This window comes from Heptranchias perlo, chromosome 5 (assembly GCF_035084215.1).
Source record: "Heptranchias perlo isolate sHepPer1 chromosome 5, sHepPer1.hap1, whole genome shotgun sequence".
Lineage (NCBI taxonomy): Eukaryota > Metazoa > Chordata > Chondrichthyes > Hexanchiformes > Hexanchidae > Heptranchias > Heptranchias perlo.
The window spans coordinates 81,967,382-81,990,293 of record NC_090329.1 but is presented as its reverse complement, the minus strand read 5'-3'; the positions used below and the strand labels follow the sequence as shown (position 1 = coordinate 81,990,293).

Genomic DNA, 22,912 nt, shown 5'->3' with positions numbered 1-22,912 from the left:
GAATTGTAGACCAATTAAGTCAAAAAACCCATCCACAGGACCCGGGGGAGAATACTCAGAAGCATTTTACAGATGCTATCGATGTTCATCTAAAAAGTAGAGACCATAAGGCACGGTCAGCATAGATTTAAAAATAATAGGTCATGCCTCACAAATCAAGTGGAATGGTTTCAGGTAAGTAAACTGCTGGGTGACAAGTACTCAGTAGATATAATTTACTTCAATTCTCAGAAGGCATTTGATAAAATTCTGCAGTAAAGTTTTCAAACAAGGATATGATTCATGGAATTAATGTCAAATTAGCTGGACTGAAAACTGACTTGGCAATAGAAAATAGGTGGCAATAAATAAAAAAGGCTGTTAAAAGGGCAGAGGAGAATGACCAGGGGAATTTTGCAGCAGTCTGATCTGGGCCCCTAGATGTTTATTCATAAATATGAAGAGTGTATAATTTACAGATGACACCAAAGGTGATGAGTTAAAAGGGGATTGATACTATTCAAAGGGATTAAGTGGATGGACTATAGAATGGCAAATGAATTTTAATATGGATCAAAACTTGACCAGAAAACAACCTGTAAGCACACATTGAAGGGCTACTATTTTATCTTAATAGTAATAAATGAAAAGATTTCCACTTTAAAGGGTAATCACTGAACAGTCTTTCATGAAGCCTTCTGTTAAGCTGGCAATGTCATATATATCTGACATATGTTGCTAAATCAACGGTACTCAAACTACCAGCTTTTTCTCAATTTTCCCCCTCCCCAAGATGCCAGTTTAAAGAAAACGATACACATTCTTAAATGTTTTATTTTCATTGTCTCTCAAACCCATTCTATGAAATAATAATCTTATTTGCATTATTTTAACAATTAAATTTCATCCATTTAGGCAAGACACAGCTTAGAGCTAAATGCATATATACATCAAATTTATGGGTGGTGCAGTAGTTCTTAAGGCTTCACTGATGAGAACACATTCCACTTTTTTTTTAATAAGTAAACTCCCAAGCAAATCACCTTTTCAGTTGTCTTGGGAATACAAATTGTAGCATTTAGAGAAGTTTCCAGAACAAGTTTTTTTTTCCAATTTAAAAGGACAATGTGTTACATTATTTCAGCATTTATAAAATCTCCTCACATCAATGCTGTTTAATATCTGTAAGTGACAGCTTAAGATATAGAAACAAAATATTTTTCATATGAAAATTGTTTACATTTTCACACATCTTACTTACACTGGGAACTGAAACTGAATGGAGCATAATGCAAATAGTTAAGGTTACTGTAGATCTTTAAAAAGTCAGTTACAAAGCAAAGATATGATGCAAGGCGGAAGGAGGCTTGTGTGGAGCATAAATGCGGGCATAGACCTGTTGGGCCGAATGGCCTGTTTTTGTGCTGTAAATTCTATATATTAAATGGACACTGTTCTGGATGTCAAGTTACCATGCTAAAAAACACACAACTCAGCAGCTTACTAAATCTGTCACATCTGATAGGTCTGTACAAATATTTGAGCTGCAGAATACCACACCACACAACAAAAATTCTCTGCATCACTGTCCCACCCTGGTATGCTACACCAAAACAGCCAAAGACATTTACAATTCAGCTATCAGAACCTCACAATCCTTACAGCTTTTCAATATATTCTCAGCTGCTTTATTTATTTATATATATTCTCTCAAGGCAATATACATAAATCTGAAGTAATGGAAAGGATTGATAAAGGTAGTGCGGTTGATGTGTATATGGACTTTCAAAAGGCATAAAGTATAGGATCAAAGCGGCAGTTGCCGCATGGATACGAAATCGGCTAAGGGACAGAAAGCAGAGAGTAGTGGTGAATGGTTGTTTTTCACACTGGAGGGAAATGTGCAGTGGTGTCCCCCAGAGGTCGATGTTGGGACCATTGCTCTTTTTGATATATATTAATGACCTGGACTTGGGTATAGAGGGTATAATTTCAAAGTTTGTAGATATCAAAACTTGGAAATGTAGTAAACAGTGAAGAGGATAGTAATAGACTTCAGGAGGATATGAACAGGCTGGTGAAATGGGCAGACACATGGCAAATGAAATTTAATGCAGAGAAGTGTGAAGTGATTCATTTTGGTAGGAAGAATGGGAAGAGGCATTATAAACTAAATGGTACAATTATAAACAGGGTGCAGGAACAGAGACACCTGGGGGTGTACGTACACAAATCTTTGAAGGTGACAGGACAAATTGAGAAGGCTGTTAAAAAGGCATATGAGATCCTTGGCTTTACAAATAGAGGCATAGAGCACAAAAGCAAGGAAGTTATGCTAAACCATTATAAAACACTGGTTAGGCCCCAGCTGGAATATTGTGACCAATTCTGGGCACCATACTTTAGGATGTCAAGGCCTTAGAGAGGGTGCACAGGAGATTTACTAGAATGGTACCAGGGATGAGGGACTTCAATTACAAGGATAGACTGGAGAAGCTGGGGTTGTTCTCCTTAGAGCAGAGAAGGTTAAAAAGAGATTTGATAGAGGTGTTCAAAATCATGAAGGGTTTTGATAGAGTAAATGAGAAACTGTTTCCAGTGTTAGAAGGATCAGTAACCAGAGGACACAGATTTAAGGTAATTGCCAAAAGAACCAGAGGCAACATGAAGAAAAAAAAATTATGCAGCGAGTTGTAATGATCTGGAATGCACTGCCTGAAAGTGTGGTGGAAGCAGATTCAATAATAACTTTCAAAAGGGAATTGGATAAATACTTGAAAGGAAAAAATTTGCAGGGCTATGAGGAAACAGCAGGGGAGTGGGACTAATTGGATAGCTCTTTCAAAGAGCCGGCACAGGCACGATGGGCCGAATGGTCTTTGTGCTGTATCATTCTAAGATTCTATTCTATATTGTAACTTCAGAACTCACCACAAAAGCTGACAGAACATTTTTAGTGATTTTAGCATTTATTTAACATGAAACCCACCTAGCCTAAGAATTTCATACCAAATGAATAAATAACCAAATGGCAACATATCAGGTTTTGGGCTTCCCACTTAAGTTTTTAACATAACATGTGAAGCATTAAGCATATGACAGTCATGGCATTTTGTGCATCATAAAGCTAGCTTTATCCAGGATTTATAACATCAATTTGCATTTATACAGCACCTTTAACATGGAAAAATGCCCTGAAATGCTTCACAGAGGTGTAATCAGACAAAATGGCTGCTGAGCCAAGGACGATATTAAGAGGGGTGACCAAAAGCTTGGTCAGAGGTGGGTTTTAAAGATGAAGAGATTTGGTGGGTGGTGGTGGTGGTGGGGGGGTGATGATTCCAGAGTGTAGGGTCTAGGAGGCTGAAGGCACAGCCACCCACGGTGGGTCAAAGGAAGGGGGGGGGGGGGGCAGGGAGTAGAGTTGGAGGAATGCAGAATTCTGGGATGATGTAAGGCTGCAGGTTACAAAGATACAGAGGGACAAAGCCATGAAGGGATTTATAAGCAAGGATGAGAATTTTAAATTGCCATCATTGAGGGACCAGGAGAGCAATGTAGGTCAGCAAGGATAGGAGTGATGGGTAATTGGGACTTAGCACATGATAAGCTACAGGCAGCAGGGTTTTGGATGAGCTAAAGTTTATGGAGGGTGGAGGATGGGAGTCTGGCCAGAAGAGCATCGGAATAGACGAGTCTAGAGATGACAAAGGATGGATGAGGATTTCAGCAGCAGATAAACAAGGACAGAGGCACGCAATGCCCTGGAGGTAGTCTTGGTGATGAAGATATGGAGTCAGAAGCTCAGCTCAGGGTTAAATAGGGTAAGATTGTGAACAGTTTGCTCCAACCTGAGAAAGTGGCCAGTGGATGGACTGGAATTAGTGGCAAGGGTATGGAGTTTGTAACGGGGGCCAAAGATGATGGCTTCAGTCTTCCCACTCCTTAACTGGAAAAAAAATACGACTCATCCAAGATTGAGGCAGTTCTGGCAACACAGAGACAGTGGAGGGGTCAAGCAGGGCTGTGATAAGAGAGCTGAGCGCATACCTATGAAAGCTGACCCCATGTCTTCAGATGATACCACCAAGGAGCAGCATGTAGATGAGGGGGGGGGGGGGGAAGGGGCAAAGATAGATTCTTGGGGGACTCTAGAGATAATGGTGGGGGAGGGTGCAGAAAGAGAAGCCATTGCTGCAAATGCTCTGGCTATGACTGGATAGGCATGAGTGGAATCAAGTGAGGGCAGCCCCACTCAGCTGGACAATGAAGGATGATGTGTTTGACTGTCAAAGGCTGCAGGGAGGTAGAGAAGGATGAGGAGGGATGGTACACCATATTCTGTCAGAGGATGTCATTTCAGACTTTGATTAGGGCCGATTCATTGTTGTGACTGGGACAGAAAGTTGATTGAAGAGATTCAAACATGGAGCTGCTGGTAAAATGGGAAGATTTCAAAGGTGACCTGCTCATGGACTTTGGAGAGGAGGTGATAAATTGCAAGAACAGAGGGGTCAAGTTTTTTCCAGAAGGGAGTGATGGTGGTTTTGAAAGGGAAAGGGACAGGGACAGTACCCAGGGAGAGAGAACCATTTACAGTGACAGCCAGCATGGGGCCAGGAAAGGAAGTTGGGTGGTAAGCAGTTTATTTGGAATGGGGACAAGAGGAACCCAACCACACTTGATGTGGTCCAGCCAGTAGTGAAATCAAACCAGTGAGGGCAAAGTGAGTCAAGATTGACTTATTTAGAAATACAAAATGCAGCTTCTGAGGCAAATGTTTACTAGGAGAGAGAAAATGCAAAATCTTGGACATTTACCAGCTAAATATATGCATTGAGTATTTACTTCTGAATCTTGTCCTGGCTTTGAATAGGTTGTACTCCTGGACACAGCTTTCATGTCTTTTTATTGAAGACTGATTGATGTACAAATATACAATAATGTTAATAGACAGGCATTAACCAGTGACAAAGGCTATTTATAGCTTGTTTTTGATTTCTGGTAGGCATTTAAGCATCTTGCACTTTTCATCCACAGCCATAAGCCCATTGGTTCTCCCAAAGCATTATAATAATGAACTTGGATCAAACAACAGAAGGAGAGCAAGGGAATAAAGACATCTCAGCTAGCTGTTGAGAATGCTTATCATGTGCTTAACTATGAGTTAATGTGGCCACTGAGCTTTTAATATGATACATGTTCTACTATGGAACACCATCTCAATGGTTACTGAATACTCTAACTATGGACTCAAAACAATCTTACATCTGCTCAAAATCTAGAACATGTCACTTTTCAGATAGGATAAGGATTTTCTCCATTATTTACTTAATCACAACTAGTCCATGAAAAAGGGTATTTTTTGGGGGGGGGGTGGCAGGAGAGTTAATTTTAGGGACACAATTACACAAATCCAGAACACTACCAATTTATTACTTCTGGAGGAGTGTCAACATTTGGGAATGGAGGAAAGCAAAAACAATTAAAATCAGAAAAGGACTCATACGTGGCAAAATTTCTTTGTTTTCAGAAGTTTATTCTTGTCATCTTGTGTCCTGGGTAAGGTTCAACAACTCAAACAAAATTTTAAAAAAGTCTTATTGTGGCTACACCACACAGTGAAGATCAGAGGGAGTGACTCTTATGATCATGTGTTGACCTCACTACAAAGATCTAAGTCAGATATCTACTTTGGGAGGGGATGAGAGGAGACTATACATGTCAAATGTATTACATGGAGCCAGAAGTCCTAGCTCAGAATAATATACATTTAGGGAAAAGACTGGAAAGACACATCAGGTCAAATCAGCATCTATAAAGCAATAAGCTAACATTTCAGCTGTAGGACTCATTCTTATTTCAGTTTCCAGTATTTTTATTTCATTTTAATTCTACACATTTAGGGTGCATTTATACTGTACTTCTACATCAATGCAAAGTGGTTTCAATATGAATGTAACAGTATAATTCAGAGTCAGGTGCTGATCTGACTCTTAAGCACAATAAAGAGATGAGAGACCACCTTAAGTAGGTAATCTCACACTGCTTGAACTTTGTGCCAGGTGCAGCATAACTCAAACCATAAACACTTGTGGACAATACCCAAGTAATCTACACCTTTTCTTAGATGAGTCTTCATTATTATTTTAATAGGCTCCCTTCATGTTTTAAGTGTTTTAAAACTTCCAGCGACAATGCTTCTAGCAATAAGCCATTCTCCCAAACAAGCACCCTTGCCAAGCTCAAGTCAAAATTGTGTTTTCACGTTTGAATTTCAATCAAATGGAGAAAAATTCACAAATGTCATTTTTCTCATGGTTGATCACAGGGCAAGGCAGATATCTTGTAACTCAATGGTACTGGTCCAGCAATCAATTATTGTCAAAAGCAGAAGGGATTTTTAGCAAGACTGAATATCCTCCATTTCAAAATGTCTATGTCTTTGCACCCAGTGGACTTTACATGAAATCATCAGAGTCATAGCCACAATCCTAAACAAAGAAAAAAAATAGAATTAGACAAATGATAATTTTGTATGAATAGAAAACATTACACGTTGAATTTTCTACTTTAATGGCAGTTCTACAAATTCGAACGGTAGAAATGGGGCGGGGGGGGCAGTGCTTTGAAAAAAAGATGAGCTGCACTACACTACAATAAACAAATCAGGAAATACGACTCATGTTCTTAGCTTCTGGGTGCAGAGCACATTAATAGCGAAATGCACTGGCAAGTAGTTTTTGAGCAATAGCATGTGTCATTCCAAATTGGTGCTCAAGGGAATACACAGTGAAATAAATCCCAAAGTGTTCATGCAGGTCTGGAATTATTACATGTAGCACCACTTCAACATTGGACTACTGCACAATATAACTAAGGAATAGTAAAGGGGAAAAAAAGCACTTTATAAAAAAAGGTACCCTAGACAATTTTCATTCCCCAATTACAGCAGTCATATCTCAGGAAATAATTTTTGGGTGCCAGCCATGGCTCAGTGGCAGCACTCTCTCCTCTAGGTCAGAAGGACATGGGTTCAAGTCCCACTCGAGACTTGTGCACAAAATCTAGGCTGACACTTCAGTGCAGTACTGAGGAAATGCTGCATTGTCGGAGGTGCCATCTTTCGGATGAGACGCTAAACAGAGTCTGCCCTCTCAGGTGGGCGTAAAGATCCCATGGCACTATTTTAAAGACGAGCAGGGGAGTTATCCCCAGTGCCCTGGCCTATAATTATCCCTTAAACATCACTGACAGATTATCTTATCATTACCACATTGCTGTTTGTGGGACCTTGCTGTGCATAAATTGGCTGCCGTGTTCCTACATTACAACAGTGACCACATTTCAAATTGGCTGTAAAGCACTTTGGACATCCTGAGGTCATGAAAGGCGTTACATAAATGCAAGTCCGTCGTTCTTCTTTTGACCAGACCAAGGATTTAATCTTCGGAAAGCAGATAATATTTGACACACTCAGTCCATTTTGCAGTTCTAATACACCTGATTTGATAATTCTATGAGTTACATTTCCAAAAGAAAACAGATCAAAATCATCTTTAGAATAGAAAAAGGCCATTTGGTCCTTCTGGTTCATTCTATAAACTGGTGATGCAGGCAGTCCCAATTCATTTATTCTAAAGAATATACATGTCCTAATGGCTCAGTAAGTAAATATAGCACCTGGTGTAGTACTTAATGTCCCAGGTTTAATCCCTCTCTGTGCTAAGTTAGCTGTCAGTCAGGGTGTAATAGAAGTGCTACAAATGGCCTCAGTGTCCATGGGAAGTTAGCTAAGGCTCCTGTACTATTCAGTGATCCCGGCTGGAAAGCATGTGTGCATTCATGCATATAAGTGTGTGTTGGGCGAGGACAAGATTTTCTGTGACATCTGCCATAGCTGAGTAGTCCACCACCAAGAACAATCTGGATTCAAAATGAAGAATAGCCACTCGGGAGAGGTACCAGATGCCTGTGTCTGCGGAACTGTAACCCAATATTAGTCAATGTCTTTGGAAAAGGAAAGGAGAAAATTGAAAAAAGCTTACATGAAAACAAAAACATGTGCAATCTGACCAAATTAACAGCAAGAAATAGAGAAAAATGATTTTTAGGCCATGGTGAGTGGCACTGCAGTCTTCAATTCCAATTACATTTCCTTACCTGATTACTACTCATATTTTCAGATTTCATGAGTGTAGAATAGCACCTAGGGAGTTAATACAAACAGGTTAAACATTACTAACTTTTCTGCTGAGTTAATTTGGGCCAGATCCCTTCTTGCATTACAGAACGTTGCCTTTTTCTCCCCCAGTCAAGCACCCTTGTTTTAGGCTCAACAACTTTTTCTATATTCACATCGAACCCAATGACACTGATTACTTCCACAATCATTCTCCTATACTCATTAGTTATTTGTCCCATTTCATGTACCATAATTAAATCAAGAAATGTTTTATCCTGTTGGACCAGAAACATAATGACCTGGAAAGCAGTCCTGAATGTATTCTAAAAAGCATTCCCCACTGTGGCCACATACAATTACCAGTTTATCTCCAGATAGTTTAAGCTACCCAATATTATTGCCTTGTTGTTCTTGAACTGTCTACAAATCTCCTCTCATCTCAACTATTTGGTTGGCCTGCCATGCACATTGAGAATTGTACAATTTCCCTTCCTATTTCTTAACTCTATTCATATGGATTCTAATTTCAGCACAACTCCCTAGAATATCGTTTATACTCTAGTGCTGTGAGAGAATCCTTTATTGCTACTACTACTACCCTACGTCCTTTTCCCTTCTCTAGCTCCTGAAAATGTTACAACCAGTCCCGTCCAAACCTAAGCCACATTTCTGTTGTGGTTATACATAATATCCTTCTATAGTTATTATTGCTTCTAACGCTTCAATTTTGTTCTGAATGGTGGATGCATTCACATACATATCACTTAATCCTGACTTTTTAAAACTCTTCCTCCTTCTGATATTTTATTTTATTGCTGATGTTTTTTTTCAATCTTTCCTACACCCTTTTCTCCTTTTATTTTCCTCTTTCCCCATCTGGTTTCTCCCTCCTCTATATTAGTTTAAATCTTCCCCCACAGCACCAGTTACTCTCCCAGTAAGGATACTGGTCTCACTCCATTTTCTGGGAGAAACCGCAGTTAACACCATGTTGTTTCTTGATCTCAGACAAAATTTTAAGTTGATTTCATGCTATAAGCTCCTGCCTAATTGAATAAGACAGAGATTGATTCTTTGCAATCACCGGGGAAAATAAACTTGCATTCCTTTTAGAAACTTCCAAGAGGAAAGGCATTGTTCAACCTTTTTTTTAAATATAAAAAGGCAAAGTTAGAGCCCATGCAAACCTGAGTTCTTCGGTTTCTTTTCTCTTCTTCATCTCCTCTTTTTCCCTTCGTTTCATCTCTTGAATCTGTGCTTTTTTCTCATTCTGCTCCTCTCGGTCCCTGGATTCCTTTTCTGCTGCTAAATCTGGGAATCGCTCATCTTTAGTTTTCTCCAACCGGTTTAAAATTTCATTTATCTTTTTCTCCACTGTTATTATCCTTACCTAAATGACAAAAATTAAATGGTGCAAATGATGATTGAAAATAGTAACTACTCTGAAAATAGCTATACAACTTTGTGCTACCATTCAAACCTTAAAAAGGAACAAAATTTCATGGAGTTAAGTTAAAATTCATGGACTATGCAATTTTGTAGGTACGTGAACTGTTAACTCATCCATATAAAGAGGCAAAATGTTCTTTTTAACGTAACTAAAATGGGCATGAAATAAACTCAATGCAGCAAATTCTTGTTCGATAATTCCTAATTTTTAGTTTCAGAATTCTAGCTTTCAGAGCAAGAGAATAACTAAGGAAAGAGTAGGGCCTATTAGAAACCAAAGAGGTAACCTATGTGTGGAGGTGGAAGATGTGGGTAAGTTTCTAAATGAATACTTTGCATCTGTCTTCACAAAAGAGGGGGACGATGCAGACATTCTAGTTGAGGAGGAGTGTGATATATTGGATGGGATAAACATAGCGAGAGGGGAAGTATTAAAGGGTTTAGCTTCTTTGAAATTAGATAAAATCACCAGAATGAAGAAATGAAATGTATCCCTGGCTGTTAAGAGAAGCAAGGGAGGAAATAGCAGAGGCTCTAACCATCATTTTCCAATCCTCCCTGGCTACAGGTGTGGTGTTGGAGGATTGCTAATGTTGTACTGTTGTTTAAAAAGGAAGAGATAGACCGATTAATTATAGGCCAGTCAGTCTAACCTCGGTGGTGGGCAAATTATTGGAATCAAGTCTGAGGGACAGCATAAATCATCATTTAGAAAGGCACGGATTAATCAAGGACAGTCAGCATGGATTTGTTAAAGGAAGGTTGTATCTGACTAACTTCATTGAATTTTTTGTAGAAGTAACAAGGAGGGTTGAAGAGAATAACGCATTTGATGTGTACATGGATTTTAGCAAGGCTTTTGACAAGGTTCCACATGGCAGACTGGTCATAAAAGTAAAAGCCCATGAAATCCAAAGGAAAGTGGCCAGTTGGATCCAAAACTGGCTCAGTGGCAGGAAGCAAAGGGTAATGGTTGACTGGTGTTTTTGCGACCGGAAGGCTGTTTCTAGTGGGATTCCGCAAGGCTCAGCACTAGGTCCCTTGCTTTTGTGGTATATATTAATGATTTGGACTTGAATGTGGGGGGCAGGCATGATCAAGAAGTTTGCAGATGATACAAAAATTGTCCATGTGGTTGATAGTGAGGAGGAAAACTGTAGACTGCAGGAAGGTATCAATGGACTGTTCAGGTGGGCAGAAAAGTGGCAAATGGAATTCAATCCAGAGAAATGTGAGGTAATGCATTTGGGGAGGGCAAACAAGGCAAGAGAGTACACAATAAATGTAGGAGGATACTGGAGAGGAACAAAGAGACCTTGGAGTGCATGTCCACAGATCCCTGAAGGTAGCAGGACAGGTTGATAAGGTGGTTAAAAAGGCATACGGGATACTTTCCTTTATTAGCAGAGGCATAGAATATAAGAGCAGGGAGGTTATGCCAGAATTGTATAAAACATTGGTAGGCCACAGCTTGAATACCGCGTTCAGTTCTAGTCACCACATTACAGGAAAGATGTGATTGCACTAGAGAGGGTACAGAGAAGGTTTACGAGGATGTTGCCAGGACTGGAGAATTTTAGCTGGGAGAAAAGATTGGATAGGCTGGGGTTGTTTTCTTTGGAACATAAAGGAGGCTGGGGGGAGATTTAATTGAGGTATATAAAATTATGACTGGACTAGATAGAGTGGATAGGGAGGACCTATTTCCCTTAGCAGAGGGGTCAGTAGCCAGGGGCATGAATTTAAAGTAATTGGTAGAAGGATGAGAGAGGTGCTGAGGAGAAATGTTTTCACCCAGCGGGTGGTGGGGGTCTGGAACTCACTGCCTAAAAGGTTTCTGCCTCTACCACCCTTCAACTCATTTAAAAAGTACTTGGATGTGCACTTGAAGTGCCGTAACTTACAGGGCTACGGACTAAGTGCTGGAAAGTGGGATTAAGCTGGATGGCTCTTTTTTTGGCTGGCACGCACAAAATGGGCCAAACGGCCTCCTTCTGTGCTGTGACTTTCTATGATTCTATGATATAGACAAGTAATTTTTTTAAAAGCAAAACCACATTTCAGTCTAATGGTTCTTTAACACTCACCCCTAACAGTTCAACAGTCAAACAGGCCTTTAACACTAGCTTCCAGTGGTTCTGCAGCGAGTGTTCTACTTACATCTTTTTGCCTGTGAAATCCTATTTGTCCCACATCCATGTCGCCAGTCTTCTTCAGATTAGACCATGGAGTGTACACAACATTTATGTTGTTCATTTTGCATCCTAATAAACAGAAACAGTTATAATTACAGATGTATGCAATTAAATGACCTACTAATATCAATACATCGCAGTTTATATTCTGAACAAGAGATTATCCTGGTGACTGGTCTGAATGAACGAGTTCAGTGGTTCATATCAACTGCAAATTAGTCACCAACCAATAAGGGAGGAGAAAAAATGACCAAGAATTGTTTAAAGACAGATTATCTTTAGAATAGATTTTACCACGGAAAAGGTTTCTGCAAGTACGTGATCTTAAACAGCACAAGTAAATTACATAGAAATTACAACACAGGAACAGGCTGGTCGGTCTAACCAGCAGTTGTCCTAATCCCACGTGCCCACCCTGTTCCTCATTCCCCTTTCCTTTAACCACTTATCTGACCGATTCTTACATGTTGATATTGCCTTTGCTTCAACTAAAGTTCTTTGAAGTAACAGAGAGGGTTAATGAGGGTAATGTAGTTGATGTGGATAGGCACTTTCAAAAGGCGTTTGATAAAGTGCCACATTATAGACTTGTTAGCAAAATTTAACGAGTGATGGTGTGGATACAAAAGGGCTTAATTTCAAAGTTTGCAGATGACATAAAACGTGGAAATTTAGTGAACACTGAGGATGACAGCAGACTTCAGGAGGACATAGAAAACTGGTGAAATGGGCAGACACATGGCAGATGAAGTTTAATGCAGAGAAATGCATTTTGAAAGGAAGGATGAGCAGAGGCAATATAAACTAAATGGTACAAATTTAAAGGGGGTGCAGGAACAGAGACACTTGGGGGTGCACATACACAAATCTTTGAAGGTGGCAAGACAAGTTGTGAAGGCTGTTAAAAAAAACATACGGGATCCTGGGCTTTATAAATAGGAGAGTACAAGAGCAAGGATGTTATGCTAAACCTTCATAAATCACTGATTAGGCCTCAGCTGTGTGCAATTCTGGGCACCACACTTTAGGAAGGATGTCAAGGGTGGGGTGCAGAGGTGGTTTACTAGAATGGTACCAGGGATGAGGGACTACAGTTATGTGGAGAGTCTAGAGAAGCTGGGATTGTTCTCTTTAGAGCAGAGAAAGAGAAGGGGAGATTTAATAAAGATGTTGAAAATTATGAAGGGTTTTGATAAAGCAAATGAGAAACTTTACAATGACAAGAGGGTCAATAACCAGAGGACACAGATTTTAAGATAACTGGCAAAAGAACCGGAGGTGGTGGGGAGAAGGGGGCAGATGAGAATTTATTGATTTTTTTTTTCCATGCAGAGACTTCTTATGATCTGGAATGCACTGCCTGAAAAGGTGGTGGAAGCAGATTCAATACCTCATGTCCTGGAACCCTCAATCATTGGCATCAATCTATTTCTAGCAACTCTGTCTCATCCCTTAATCATTTTAAACATCACTGCTATCAAATCACCCCTTAATGTCTTCTGCTCTAATGAAAACAGCCCCATATAATCATTACCTTGAATGCTATTGGCTTTAACTAGCTGAGCACAGTCAATTAGTACTTCCTTGGGGATGCCATCAATTGCCTGCCCCTAAGACACAAAAATATATTAATATTTTGCTCTTATATACCCCAACAAGTTGAGTAAAATTCAATTTCTGCTCAAGTAGAATATTAAATTGAAGCATCTCTTTTCTTGAGCAATAGGCTTACACAATGTTAATGAGACAATGCTCAGATGAAATTAACTTTTCCAATGGATTCAGCCCTTTGATGAAGTGGGTTCAATGACAAATACATGGTCATCTAATTGAAAGCACAATGCTTATTTACAACACTCTTTACTAATGCATAGATCCTTATAACATACAACAAAATTGTTTATATTTCTGTAGTTGTCACAACTCGCTCTTATTCTCCCAATTCCTCTGAAGGCATTAACCCATGCTGGAGTATGGGCCCATATGCATTAAGCTGCCCTTCAGTAGCTCAGCCAAATGGCCATTTTTCACAAGTGTGTGGAAAGCGAGTGTCAACAGATATTAAAACGTAGAAGAGCCACTGCAATGGAGTCTGATCTTGCTCTTGCCCAAAGACCACACACATGCCCTGGTTATCAAGGGTCATTGGATAGTAATCAAGAGCAGGAATCCCAGTGGACTTTCCCCTTCCCTAGCCCAGGAACAATTCAAATTGTAGCCTCCCCTCCATCCCCCCAGCATTGTGGTTGAGATCAACTATTTGAGTAAAGACCAGAAATCAAGCTTGTGATCTTCTTGGTCTATCTTGCTCAGTAATCCATCTTCTTTCCAAGATTAATTTTTTTAATATATGAAGCAGAAAACACAATTAAGATCCAAAGGATATAATTCATATTCCACATATGGCATTGACCATAATTTACTCACAAATGACAAAGGTGCAAGTGATCAGGTCACCGCACTTGTGGGTCATAAATCAGAACCCACAAGTTTCCAGAATTTCATTGTCTGAAAATAAGGGTATAATACACATAACATACTCTATTGGGTAATTTTACAAAACTGTTAAAGCCAGTTTACTCAGAGAAAGAAATCCAGTTCTGACCATACCTTGTGTAATCGGAGGTACACATGAGCTGAAGACAATTTATCTACATGAAACCTGAAAATAGGAAAACAATTCAATATACAGCAGTATCCAAAACAAAATGCATTTTGCAGACTCTCAGCTGCAAATATTAAACACACTATTAATTGCAACACAAAGGATATCAACAGTAATAATATTGTAATGGAAAAGACGTTTAAAGGTGTGAACTTTGGATACAAATAAGCAAAGAAATAACAAAATTATATTTATTGTGGCATACCAAACATCTTCTGGCCATCCGTACTTTATTAAGTCTTCATCTATATTTTAAAACAAAAATAAAACAGAAGAATTACATAACAAGTTGCAGAGCTGAAATATTTTTAAAATACCAGCCCATTTGTTAGCCAAGTAGATGATTCATTAAATGCTAATATGTTTAAAAACAGCATTCTGAGTTGCTAATTGCTGTTAAACACCATCACAAAAATCTCAATTCTTAATCATTGATTTGCCCTCCCTGTTGGTCATGAGGCAACGGAGGAGTCCCTGTTTAACCCCAGGCAAAAGACCAGAAAGGTCAGAGGGTACCTCAAACAACAGCTGAAACTGTAATGGAAATAATCTCACCCTGGGAAATGTCCTCAATTCCCAAGTACAGCACAGACCATCATTATTTTATCAAAATCCAAAAATAGCAGTACGGACCAACTGTCAAGGAAACTCTGTGCACCAAGCACGTAACAGCCAAATGAACCTAAATGTCAGTGATTGACAAAAGAAATAGGAGCATGAGTAAGCCATAGGCCCCTCGAGCCTTCTCCACCATTTAATAAGATCGTGGCTGATCATCAACCTCAACTCCACTTTCCCGCCCGATCCCCATATCCCTCGATTCTCTTAGTGTCCAAAAATCTATCGATCTGAGTCTTGAATATACTCAACGACTGAGCATTCATAGCGCTTTAGGGTAGAGAATTCCAAAGATTCATAACCCTCAGTGAAGAAATTTTTCCTCATCTCTGGCCTAAATGGCCAACCCCTTATCTTGAGACTACCACCCCTAGTTCTAGACCCTATAGCCAGGGAAAACAGCCTGTACCCTGGCAAACCATCTAAGAATTTTATATGTTTCAATGAGACCATCTCCCATTCTCCTACACTCCAGAGAATATAGGCCCATTCTACTCAACCTCTCCTCACAGGACAACCCTCTCATCCCAGGAATCAATTTAGTGAATCTTCGTTGCCCCCCCTCTAAGGCAAGTATATCCTTCCTCAGGTAAGGAGACGAAAATTATACACGGTGCTCCAGGTGTGGTCTCACCAGAGCCCTAAATAATTGCAGCAAGACCTCCTTACTCTTATATTCAACCCCCTTACAATAAAGGCCAACATACTATTAGCCTTCCTAATTGCTGGCTCTACCCGCATGTTAACATTTCTTAGTCTCCCACCTTTTAAAAAAATATTCTGCTTTTCTATTCTTCCTATCAAATTGGATAATTTCACATTTCCACACATTATACTCCATCTGCCACCTTATTGCCCACTCACTTAACCTGTCTATATCCCATTGCAGCCTCTTTGCATCCTCATGGCTTACTTTCCCACCTAGCTTTGTACCATCAGCAAACTTGGATACATCACACTTGGTCCCCTCATCTAAGTCACTGATATATATCGTAAACAGCTGAGGCCCAAGCACTGATCCTTGCGGCACTCCACTAGTTACAACCTGCCAACCTAAAAATGACCCAATTATTCCTACTACTGTTTGCTGTCCATTAACCAATCCTCAATCCATGCTAATATATTACGCCCAATCGTGTGCAACAATCTCTTGAATGCCTTTTGAAAATCAAAATATACTAGATCCACTCGTACCCCCTTATCAACCCTGCTAGTTACACCCTCAAAAAATTCCAATAGATTTGTCAAACATAGTTTTATAAAACCATGTTGACTCTGCCTAATTATATTGTGATTTTCTAAGTGCCTTGTTACTACATTCTTAATAGATTCTAACATTTTCCCTACTACTGATCTCAGGCTAACTGGCGTATAGTCCCTGTTTTCTCTCTCTCTCTCCTTTCTTCAATAGCGGGGTTACATTTGCTACCTTCCAATCCACGTTCTAGAATCTAGGGAATTCTGGAAGATCAAAACCAATGCATCCACCATCTCTGCAGCCACCCTTTTTAAAACCCTAGGATGGAGGCCATTAGGTCCAGGGGATGTCTATTTTTAGTCCCATTAATTTCTCCAGTACTTTCTCTTTACTCATTTTAATTACTTTAAGTTCCTTACTCTCATTAGACCCTTGGTTCCCCACTATTTCCAATATTTTTTGTGTCTTCTACTGTGGAGACACACAAAATATTTGTTTGACTTCTCTGCCATTTCCTTATTCCCCATTATAATTTCTCCTGTCTCTGCCTCTAAGGGACCAACCTTTACTTTTATTAATCTCGTCCCTTTGACATGCCAATCATGCTTTTTCATTGACACAAGAGAAACAATCATAGGAACAGTTTGCTGATGATAGCAAAAGGCAGCATGGCAAACTGTGAGAAGGAATGCAGGCGATTGCAGGAAGACATGGGCAGGTTAGCCGAGAGGGCAGATAGAAATACAGAAAAGCTCAAGTCAGAAAAGACTGTAGTCCATGTAGTATGCCTTCCTACTGTCTTAGCAGTTGTAACCGATGATGTGCTTCTCCAAGATACTTGTCCAATTTGACCTTGATAGCTAAGCTATTTGTTCCTTCTTACCTCCCTTGGTAAGCTATTCCAAAAACTAAGTGATGAAATATTTTCTTACATTCTGACCAGCAGTCCCTTGCTCTGTTACCTTGTAACAAATCTAGTTTATGTTAAATTTATACATAAGTGATCTCATTCCCTCTCAGATGATGAAAATGATTAAGCCAGTACCTATAAGCCATTTATAAGTGGGGAAAAATAGACTTACTTTCATATTTATCCTTTCCCATATATATCGTATATGGTGAAACCACTGCAATAAAATAGAAAATCTTTAATTTGATAATTACATTGTAACAAAAAATGAATAGAAAAGCATACAATCTACAAAAAGGCAACTAACTATAATACTTATCATTAATTCCAAAAGATTTAACCATATAACCTCAAGAGTTTAAAGTTATAATGTTCTCTCATCACTTCTTTAATTATACGCATTTATATTCGTAGGGCATTATTTCATCCAATTCTGTTTTCCTTTACTCCACACATACTTGCCTCAGAGGTTGGGGAGGGTCTCATTTCTTTGCTTTATAGAGCAGTATTAGCAATGTGTAAAAGAGGCATAGACATCTTTGGAAAGACTGACAAAAATTAAAGGGCCTTTAATTCTTTTTATTCTATCTGAAAGTGCTAAGCCTCTGCTCAGTGTCTCCCTACAGTGGTAGCAATCATGCTGCAGTATTGGTAATATAATAAGCTTGAGTGAGCACATGGGGCCAAATAAATACATTCAAGATACATACGTACATTTATATAGTGCCTTTCATGACCTCAGCATGTCCCAAAGCGATTCACAGTCAATTAAGTGCTTTTGAAGTGTAGATCACTGTTGTAATGTAGGCGACGTGGCAATTAATTTGCGCACAGCAAGGTCCCACAAACAGCAATGCGATAATGATCTGATAATCTGTTAGTAATGTTGGTTGAGGGATAAATATCGGTCAGGACACCGAGGATAACTCACCTACTCTACTTTGAAAAGTGCCGTGGGATCTTTTACGTCCACCCAAGGGGGCAGACGGGACCTCGGTTTAACATCTCATCCAAAACTACAGCACAGGAACAGGCCATTCGGCCTAACTGGTCTTGCCTCCTTCCAATCCTATCAGACTACCCTCCTATGCTCATCTAGTTCAATGAGGAGTGTAGAAGAGCAAGCCAGGAGCAGCACCAGGCATACCTAAAAATTAGGTGCCAACCTGGTGAAGCTACAAAACAGGACTACATGTATGCTAACAGCAGAAGCAACATGCTATAGACAGAGCCAAATGATTCCACAACCAACGGAGCAGATCAAAGCTCTGCAGTCCTACCACATCCAGTCATGAATGGTGGTGGACAATTAAACAACTAATGGGAGGAGGCAGCTCTGTAAACATCCACATCCTCAATAATGGCGGAGTCCAGCATGTGAGTGCAAAAGACAAGGCTGAAGCGTTTGCAACCATCTTCAGCCAGAAGTGCCAAGTAGATTATCCATCTTGGCCTCCTCCCGATATCCCCACCATCACAGAAGCCAGTCTTCAGCCAATTCGATTTACTCCATGTGATATCAAGAAACGGCTGAGTGCACTGGATACAACAAAGGCTATGGGCCCCAACAACATCCCGGCAGAAGTACTGAAGACTTGCTCCAGAACTAGCCAAACTGTTCCAGTACAGCTACAACACTGGCATCTACCCGACAATGAGGAAAATTGTCAAGGTATGTCCTGTCCACAAAAAGCAGGACAAATCCAATTCGGCCAATTACTATCCCATCAGTCTACTCTCAATCATCAGCAAAGTGATGGAAGGTGTCATCAACAGTGCTATCAAGAACATAAGAACATAAGAAATAGGAGCAGGAGTAGGCCAATCGGCCCCTCGAGCCTGCTCCGCCATTCAATAAGATCATGGCTGATCTGATCCCAACCACAAATCTAAAGAACACAAGTAGGAGCAGGACCCGGCCACTCAGCCCCTGGGTCCTTTCCGCCACCCACAGGGCATTGACCAATCCGAACTCAGCTTCATGTCCAATTTCCTGCCCGCTCCCCATAACCCCTAATTCCCTTTACTTCTAGAAAAGTGTCTATTTCTGTTTTAAATTTATCTAATGATGTAGCTTCCACAGCTTCCTGGGGCAGCAAATTCCACAGACCTACCACCCTGAGTGAAGAAGTTTCTCCTCATCTCAGTTTTGAAAGAGCAGCCCCTTATTCTAAGATTATGCCCCCTAGTTCTAGTTTCTCCCATCTTTGGGAACATCCTTACTGCATCCACCCGATCAAGCCCCTTCACAATCTTATATGTTTCAATAAGATCGCCTCTCATTCTTCTGAACTCCAATGAGTAGAGTCCCAATCTACTCAACCTCTCCTCATATGTCCGCCCCCTCATCCCCGGGATTAACTGAGTGAACCTTCTTTGTACTGCCTCGAGAGCAAGTATGTCTTTTCTTAAGTATGGACACCAAAACTGTATGCAGTATTCCAGGTGCGGTCTCACCAATACCTTATATAACTGCAGCAATACCTCCCTGTTTTATATTCTATCCCCCTAGCAATAAAAGCCAACATTCCGTTGGCTTTCTTGATCACCTGCTGCACCTGCACACCAACTTTTTGATTTTCTTGCACTAGAATCATAGGACCCCCAGATCCCTTTGTACTGCAGTACTTTCCAGTCTCTCGCCATTAAGAAAATAACTTGCTCTCTGATTTTTCCTGCCAAAGTGCATAACCTCACATTTTCCAATATTATATTGCATCTGCCAAATCTCCGCCCACTCACCCAGCCTGTCTATATCCCCTTGCAGGTTTTTTATGTCCTCCTCACTCTCTACTTTCCCTCCCATCTTTGTATCATCTGCAAATTTTGATATGTTGCACTCGGTCCCCTCCTCCAAATCGTTAATATAGATTGTAAAGAGTTGGGGACCCAGCACCGACCCCTGTGGAACACCACTGGTTACTGGTTGCCAGTCCGAGAATGAACCATTTATCTCAACTCTCTGCCTCCTGTTCGATAACCAATCCTCCACCCATGCCAGAATATTACCCCCAATCCCATGATTTTTTATCTTAAGTAATAATCTTTTATGTGGCACCTTGTCGAATGCCTTCTGGAAGTCTAAATACACTACGTCCACTGGTTCCTCTTTATCCACCCTGTACGTTATATCCTCAAAGAACTCAAGCAAATTTGTCAGACATGATTTCCCCTTCATAAAGCCATGCTGACTTTGTCCTATTAAATTATGCTTATCTAAATGTTCCGTTACTGTCTCCTTCATAATAGACTCCCAAATTTTACCCACCACAGATGTTAGGCTAACTGGCCTATAATTTCCAGCCTTCTGCCTACTACCCTTTTTAAATAACGGTGTTACATTAGCAGTTTTCCAATCTGCCGGGACCTCTCCTGAGTCCAGGGAATTTCGGAAAACTATCACCAAAGCATCCACAATCCCTACTGCCACTTCCCTCAAGACCCTAGGATGTAAGCCATCAGGTCCAGGGGATTTATCCGCTTTGAGTCCCATTATTTTACTGAGTACCATCTCCTGAGTGATTTTAATCGTATTTAGCTCCTCCCCCGTAGAGCCCCCTGTTTGTCCAGTGTTGGGATATTCTTAGTGTCCTCTACCGTAAAGACTGAAACAAAATATTTGTTCAGCATTTTTGCCATCTCCATGTTTCCCACCATTAATTTCCCGGTCTCATCCTCTAAGGGACCTATGTTTGCCTTAGCCACCCTTTTTCTTTTTATATAACTATAGAAACTCTTGCTATCTGTTTTTATATTTTTTGCTAATTTCTTTTCATAATATAACTTCCCTTTCTTAATCAATCCTTTAGTTACTTTTTGCTGTCTTTTGAAGACTTCCCAATCTTCTATCCTCCCACTAAGTTTGGCTACCTTATATGTCCTTGTTTTTAGTCGGATACTATCCTTGATTTCTTTACTTAGCCACGGATGGCTGTCATTTCTTTTACACCCTTTTTTCCTCAGTGGAATATATTTATTTTGAAAGTTGTAAAATAACTCCCTAAATGACCACCACTGCTCATGTACCGTCTTACCCTTTAATCTATTTTCCCAGTCCACTTTAATCAATTCTGCTCTCATACCATCATAGTCTCCTTTATTCAAGCTCAGTACGCTTGTTTGAGAATCAACCTTCTCACCCTCTAATTGGATATGGAATTCAACCATGTTGTGGTCGCTTGTTCCAAGGGGATCCTTAAGTAGGACATTATTAATTAATCCTGACTCATTACACAGGACCAGGTCCAAGGTTGCCTCCCCCCTTGTAGGATCAGTTACATACTGCTCAAGAAATCCATCCCTGATGCACTCAATGAACTCTTCCTCAAGGCTGCTCTGCCCAATTTGATTTGTCCAGTTAATATGATAGTTAAAACCCCCCATAATTATAGCTGTTCCCTTATTACATGCCCTGACTATTTCCTGATTAATACTTCTTCCAGCAGAGTTGCAACTATTAGGAGGCCTATATACTACGCCCACTAGTGTTTTTTCCCCCTTATTATTCCTTATCTCCACCCAAACTGTTTCATTATCTTGATGCTTTGTCCCAATATCATTTATCTGTATTACAGTGATTCCTTCCTTTATTAACATAGCCACCCCACCTCCCCTTCCTTCCTGCCTGTCCTTCCTGATTGTTAAATACCCTGGCATATTTAATTCCCAGTCGTTGTCACCCTGCAGCCATGTTTCTGTAATGGCCACAAGATCATACCCATACGTAGTTATTTGTGCCGTTAACTCATCCATTTTGTTACGAATGCTACGTGCATTCAGATAAAGAACTTTCAAATCTGTTTTGTGATGCTTAGTGTTCCTGCTTTTTCCTTTTTTAACACTTTACCTATTACTCCATACCTTCTGTCCCTTCCTGTTACGCTTTCCTCTGTCTCCCTGCTCAGGTTCCCAACCCCCTGCCACTTTAGTTTAAACCCTCCCCAACAGCACTAGCAAACACTCCTCCTAGGACAGCGGTCCCGGCCCTGCCCAGGTGCAGACCGTCCGGTTTGTACTGGTCCCACCTCCCCCAGAACCGTTTCCAGTGTCCCAGGAATTTGAATCCCTCCCCCTTGCACCATTCCTCTAGCCACGTATTCATTTGAAATATCCTCCTATTTCTACTCTGACTAGCACGTGGCACTGGCAGCAATCCTGAGATTACTACCTTTGAGGTCCTATTTTTTAATTTACCTCCTAACTCCCTATATTCTGCTTTTAGGACCTCATCCCCTTTTTTACCGATATCGTTGGTGCCTATGTGCACCATGACAGCTGGCTGTTCGCCCTCCCCCCCAAAATGTTCTGTAGCCGCTCCGAGACGTCCTTGATCCTTGTACCAGGGAGGCAACACACCATCCTGGAGTCTCGGTTGCGGCCGCAGAAACACCTGTCTATTCCCCTTACAATTGAGTCCCCTATCACTATAGCTCTTCCACTCTTTTTCCTCCCAGCCTATGCAGCAGAGCCACCCGTGGTGCCAGGAAGTTGGCTGCTGCTGCCTTCCCCTGATAAGTCATCCCCCCCAACAGCATCCAAAGTGGCATATCTGTTTGAGAGGGGGATGGCCACAGGGGACCCCTGCACTACCTACCTGAACCTCTTACTCTTCCTGGTGGTCACCCATTCACTTCCTGCCTGTATACCCTTTACCTGCGGTGTGACCAACTCGCTAAACGTGCTATCGACGAGTTTTCTGCATCGCAGATGCTCC

General features: G+C 40.6%; 1 protein-coding gene across 1 annotated transcript in view; it reads right to left on the bottom strand.

Moving 5' to 3' along the window:
• Nucleotides 1-795: 795 nt before the first annotated feature.
• The window catches only part of ccdc25 (coiled-coil domain containing 25), a 34,106-nt gene continuing 11,989 nt past the window's right edge, over nucleotides 796-22,912 (bottom strand). The window contains exons 2-9 of the mRNA XM_067984746.1: nucleotides 17,372-17,416; nucleotides 14,679-14,718; nucleotides 14,419-14,470; nucleotides 13,343-13,418; nucleotides 11,774-11,877; nucleotides 9,352-9,554; nucleotides 8,143-8,188; nucleotides 796-6,473 (exon numbers count right to left, since the gene is read on the bottom strand). Of these exons, the coding sequence (XP_067840847.1) occupies nucleotides 6,441-6,473; nucleotides 8,143-8,188; nucleotides 9,352-9,554; nucleotides 11,774-11,877; nucleotides 13,343-13,418; nucleotides 14,419-14,470; nucleotides 14,679-14,718; nucleotides 17,372-17,416 (599 nt within the window). The 3' untranslated portion in view covers nucleotides 796-6,440. The remainder of the gene's footprint in view (nucleotides 6,474-8,142; nucleotides 8,189-9,351; nucleotides 9,555-11,773; nucleotides 11,878-13,342; nucleotides 13,419-14,418; nucleotides 14,471-14,678; nucleotides 14,719-17,371; nucleotides 17,417-22,912) is intronic.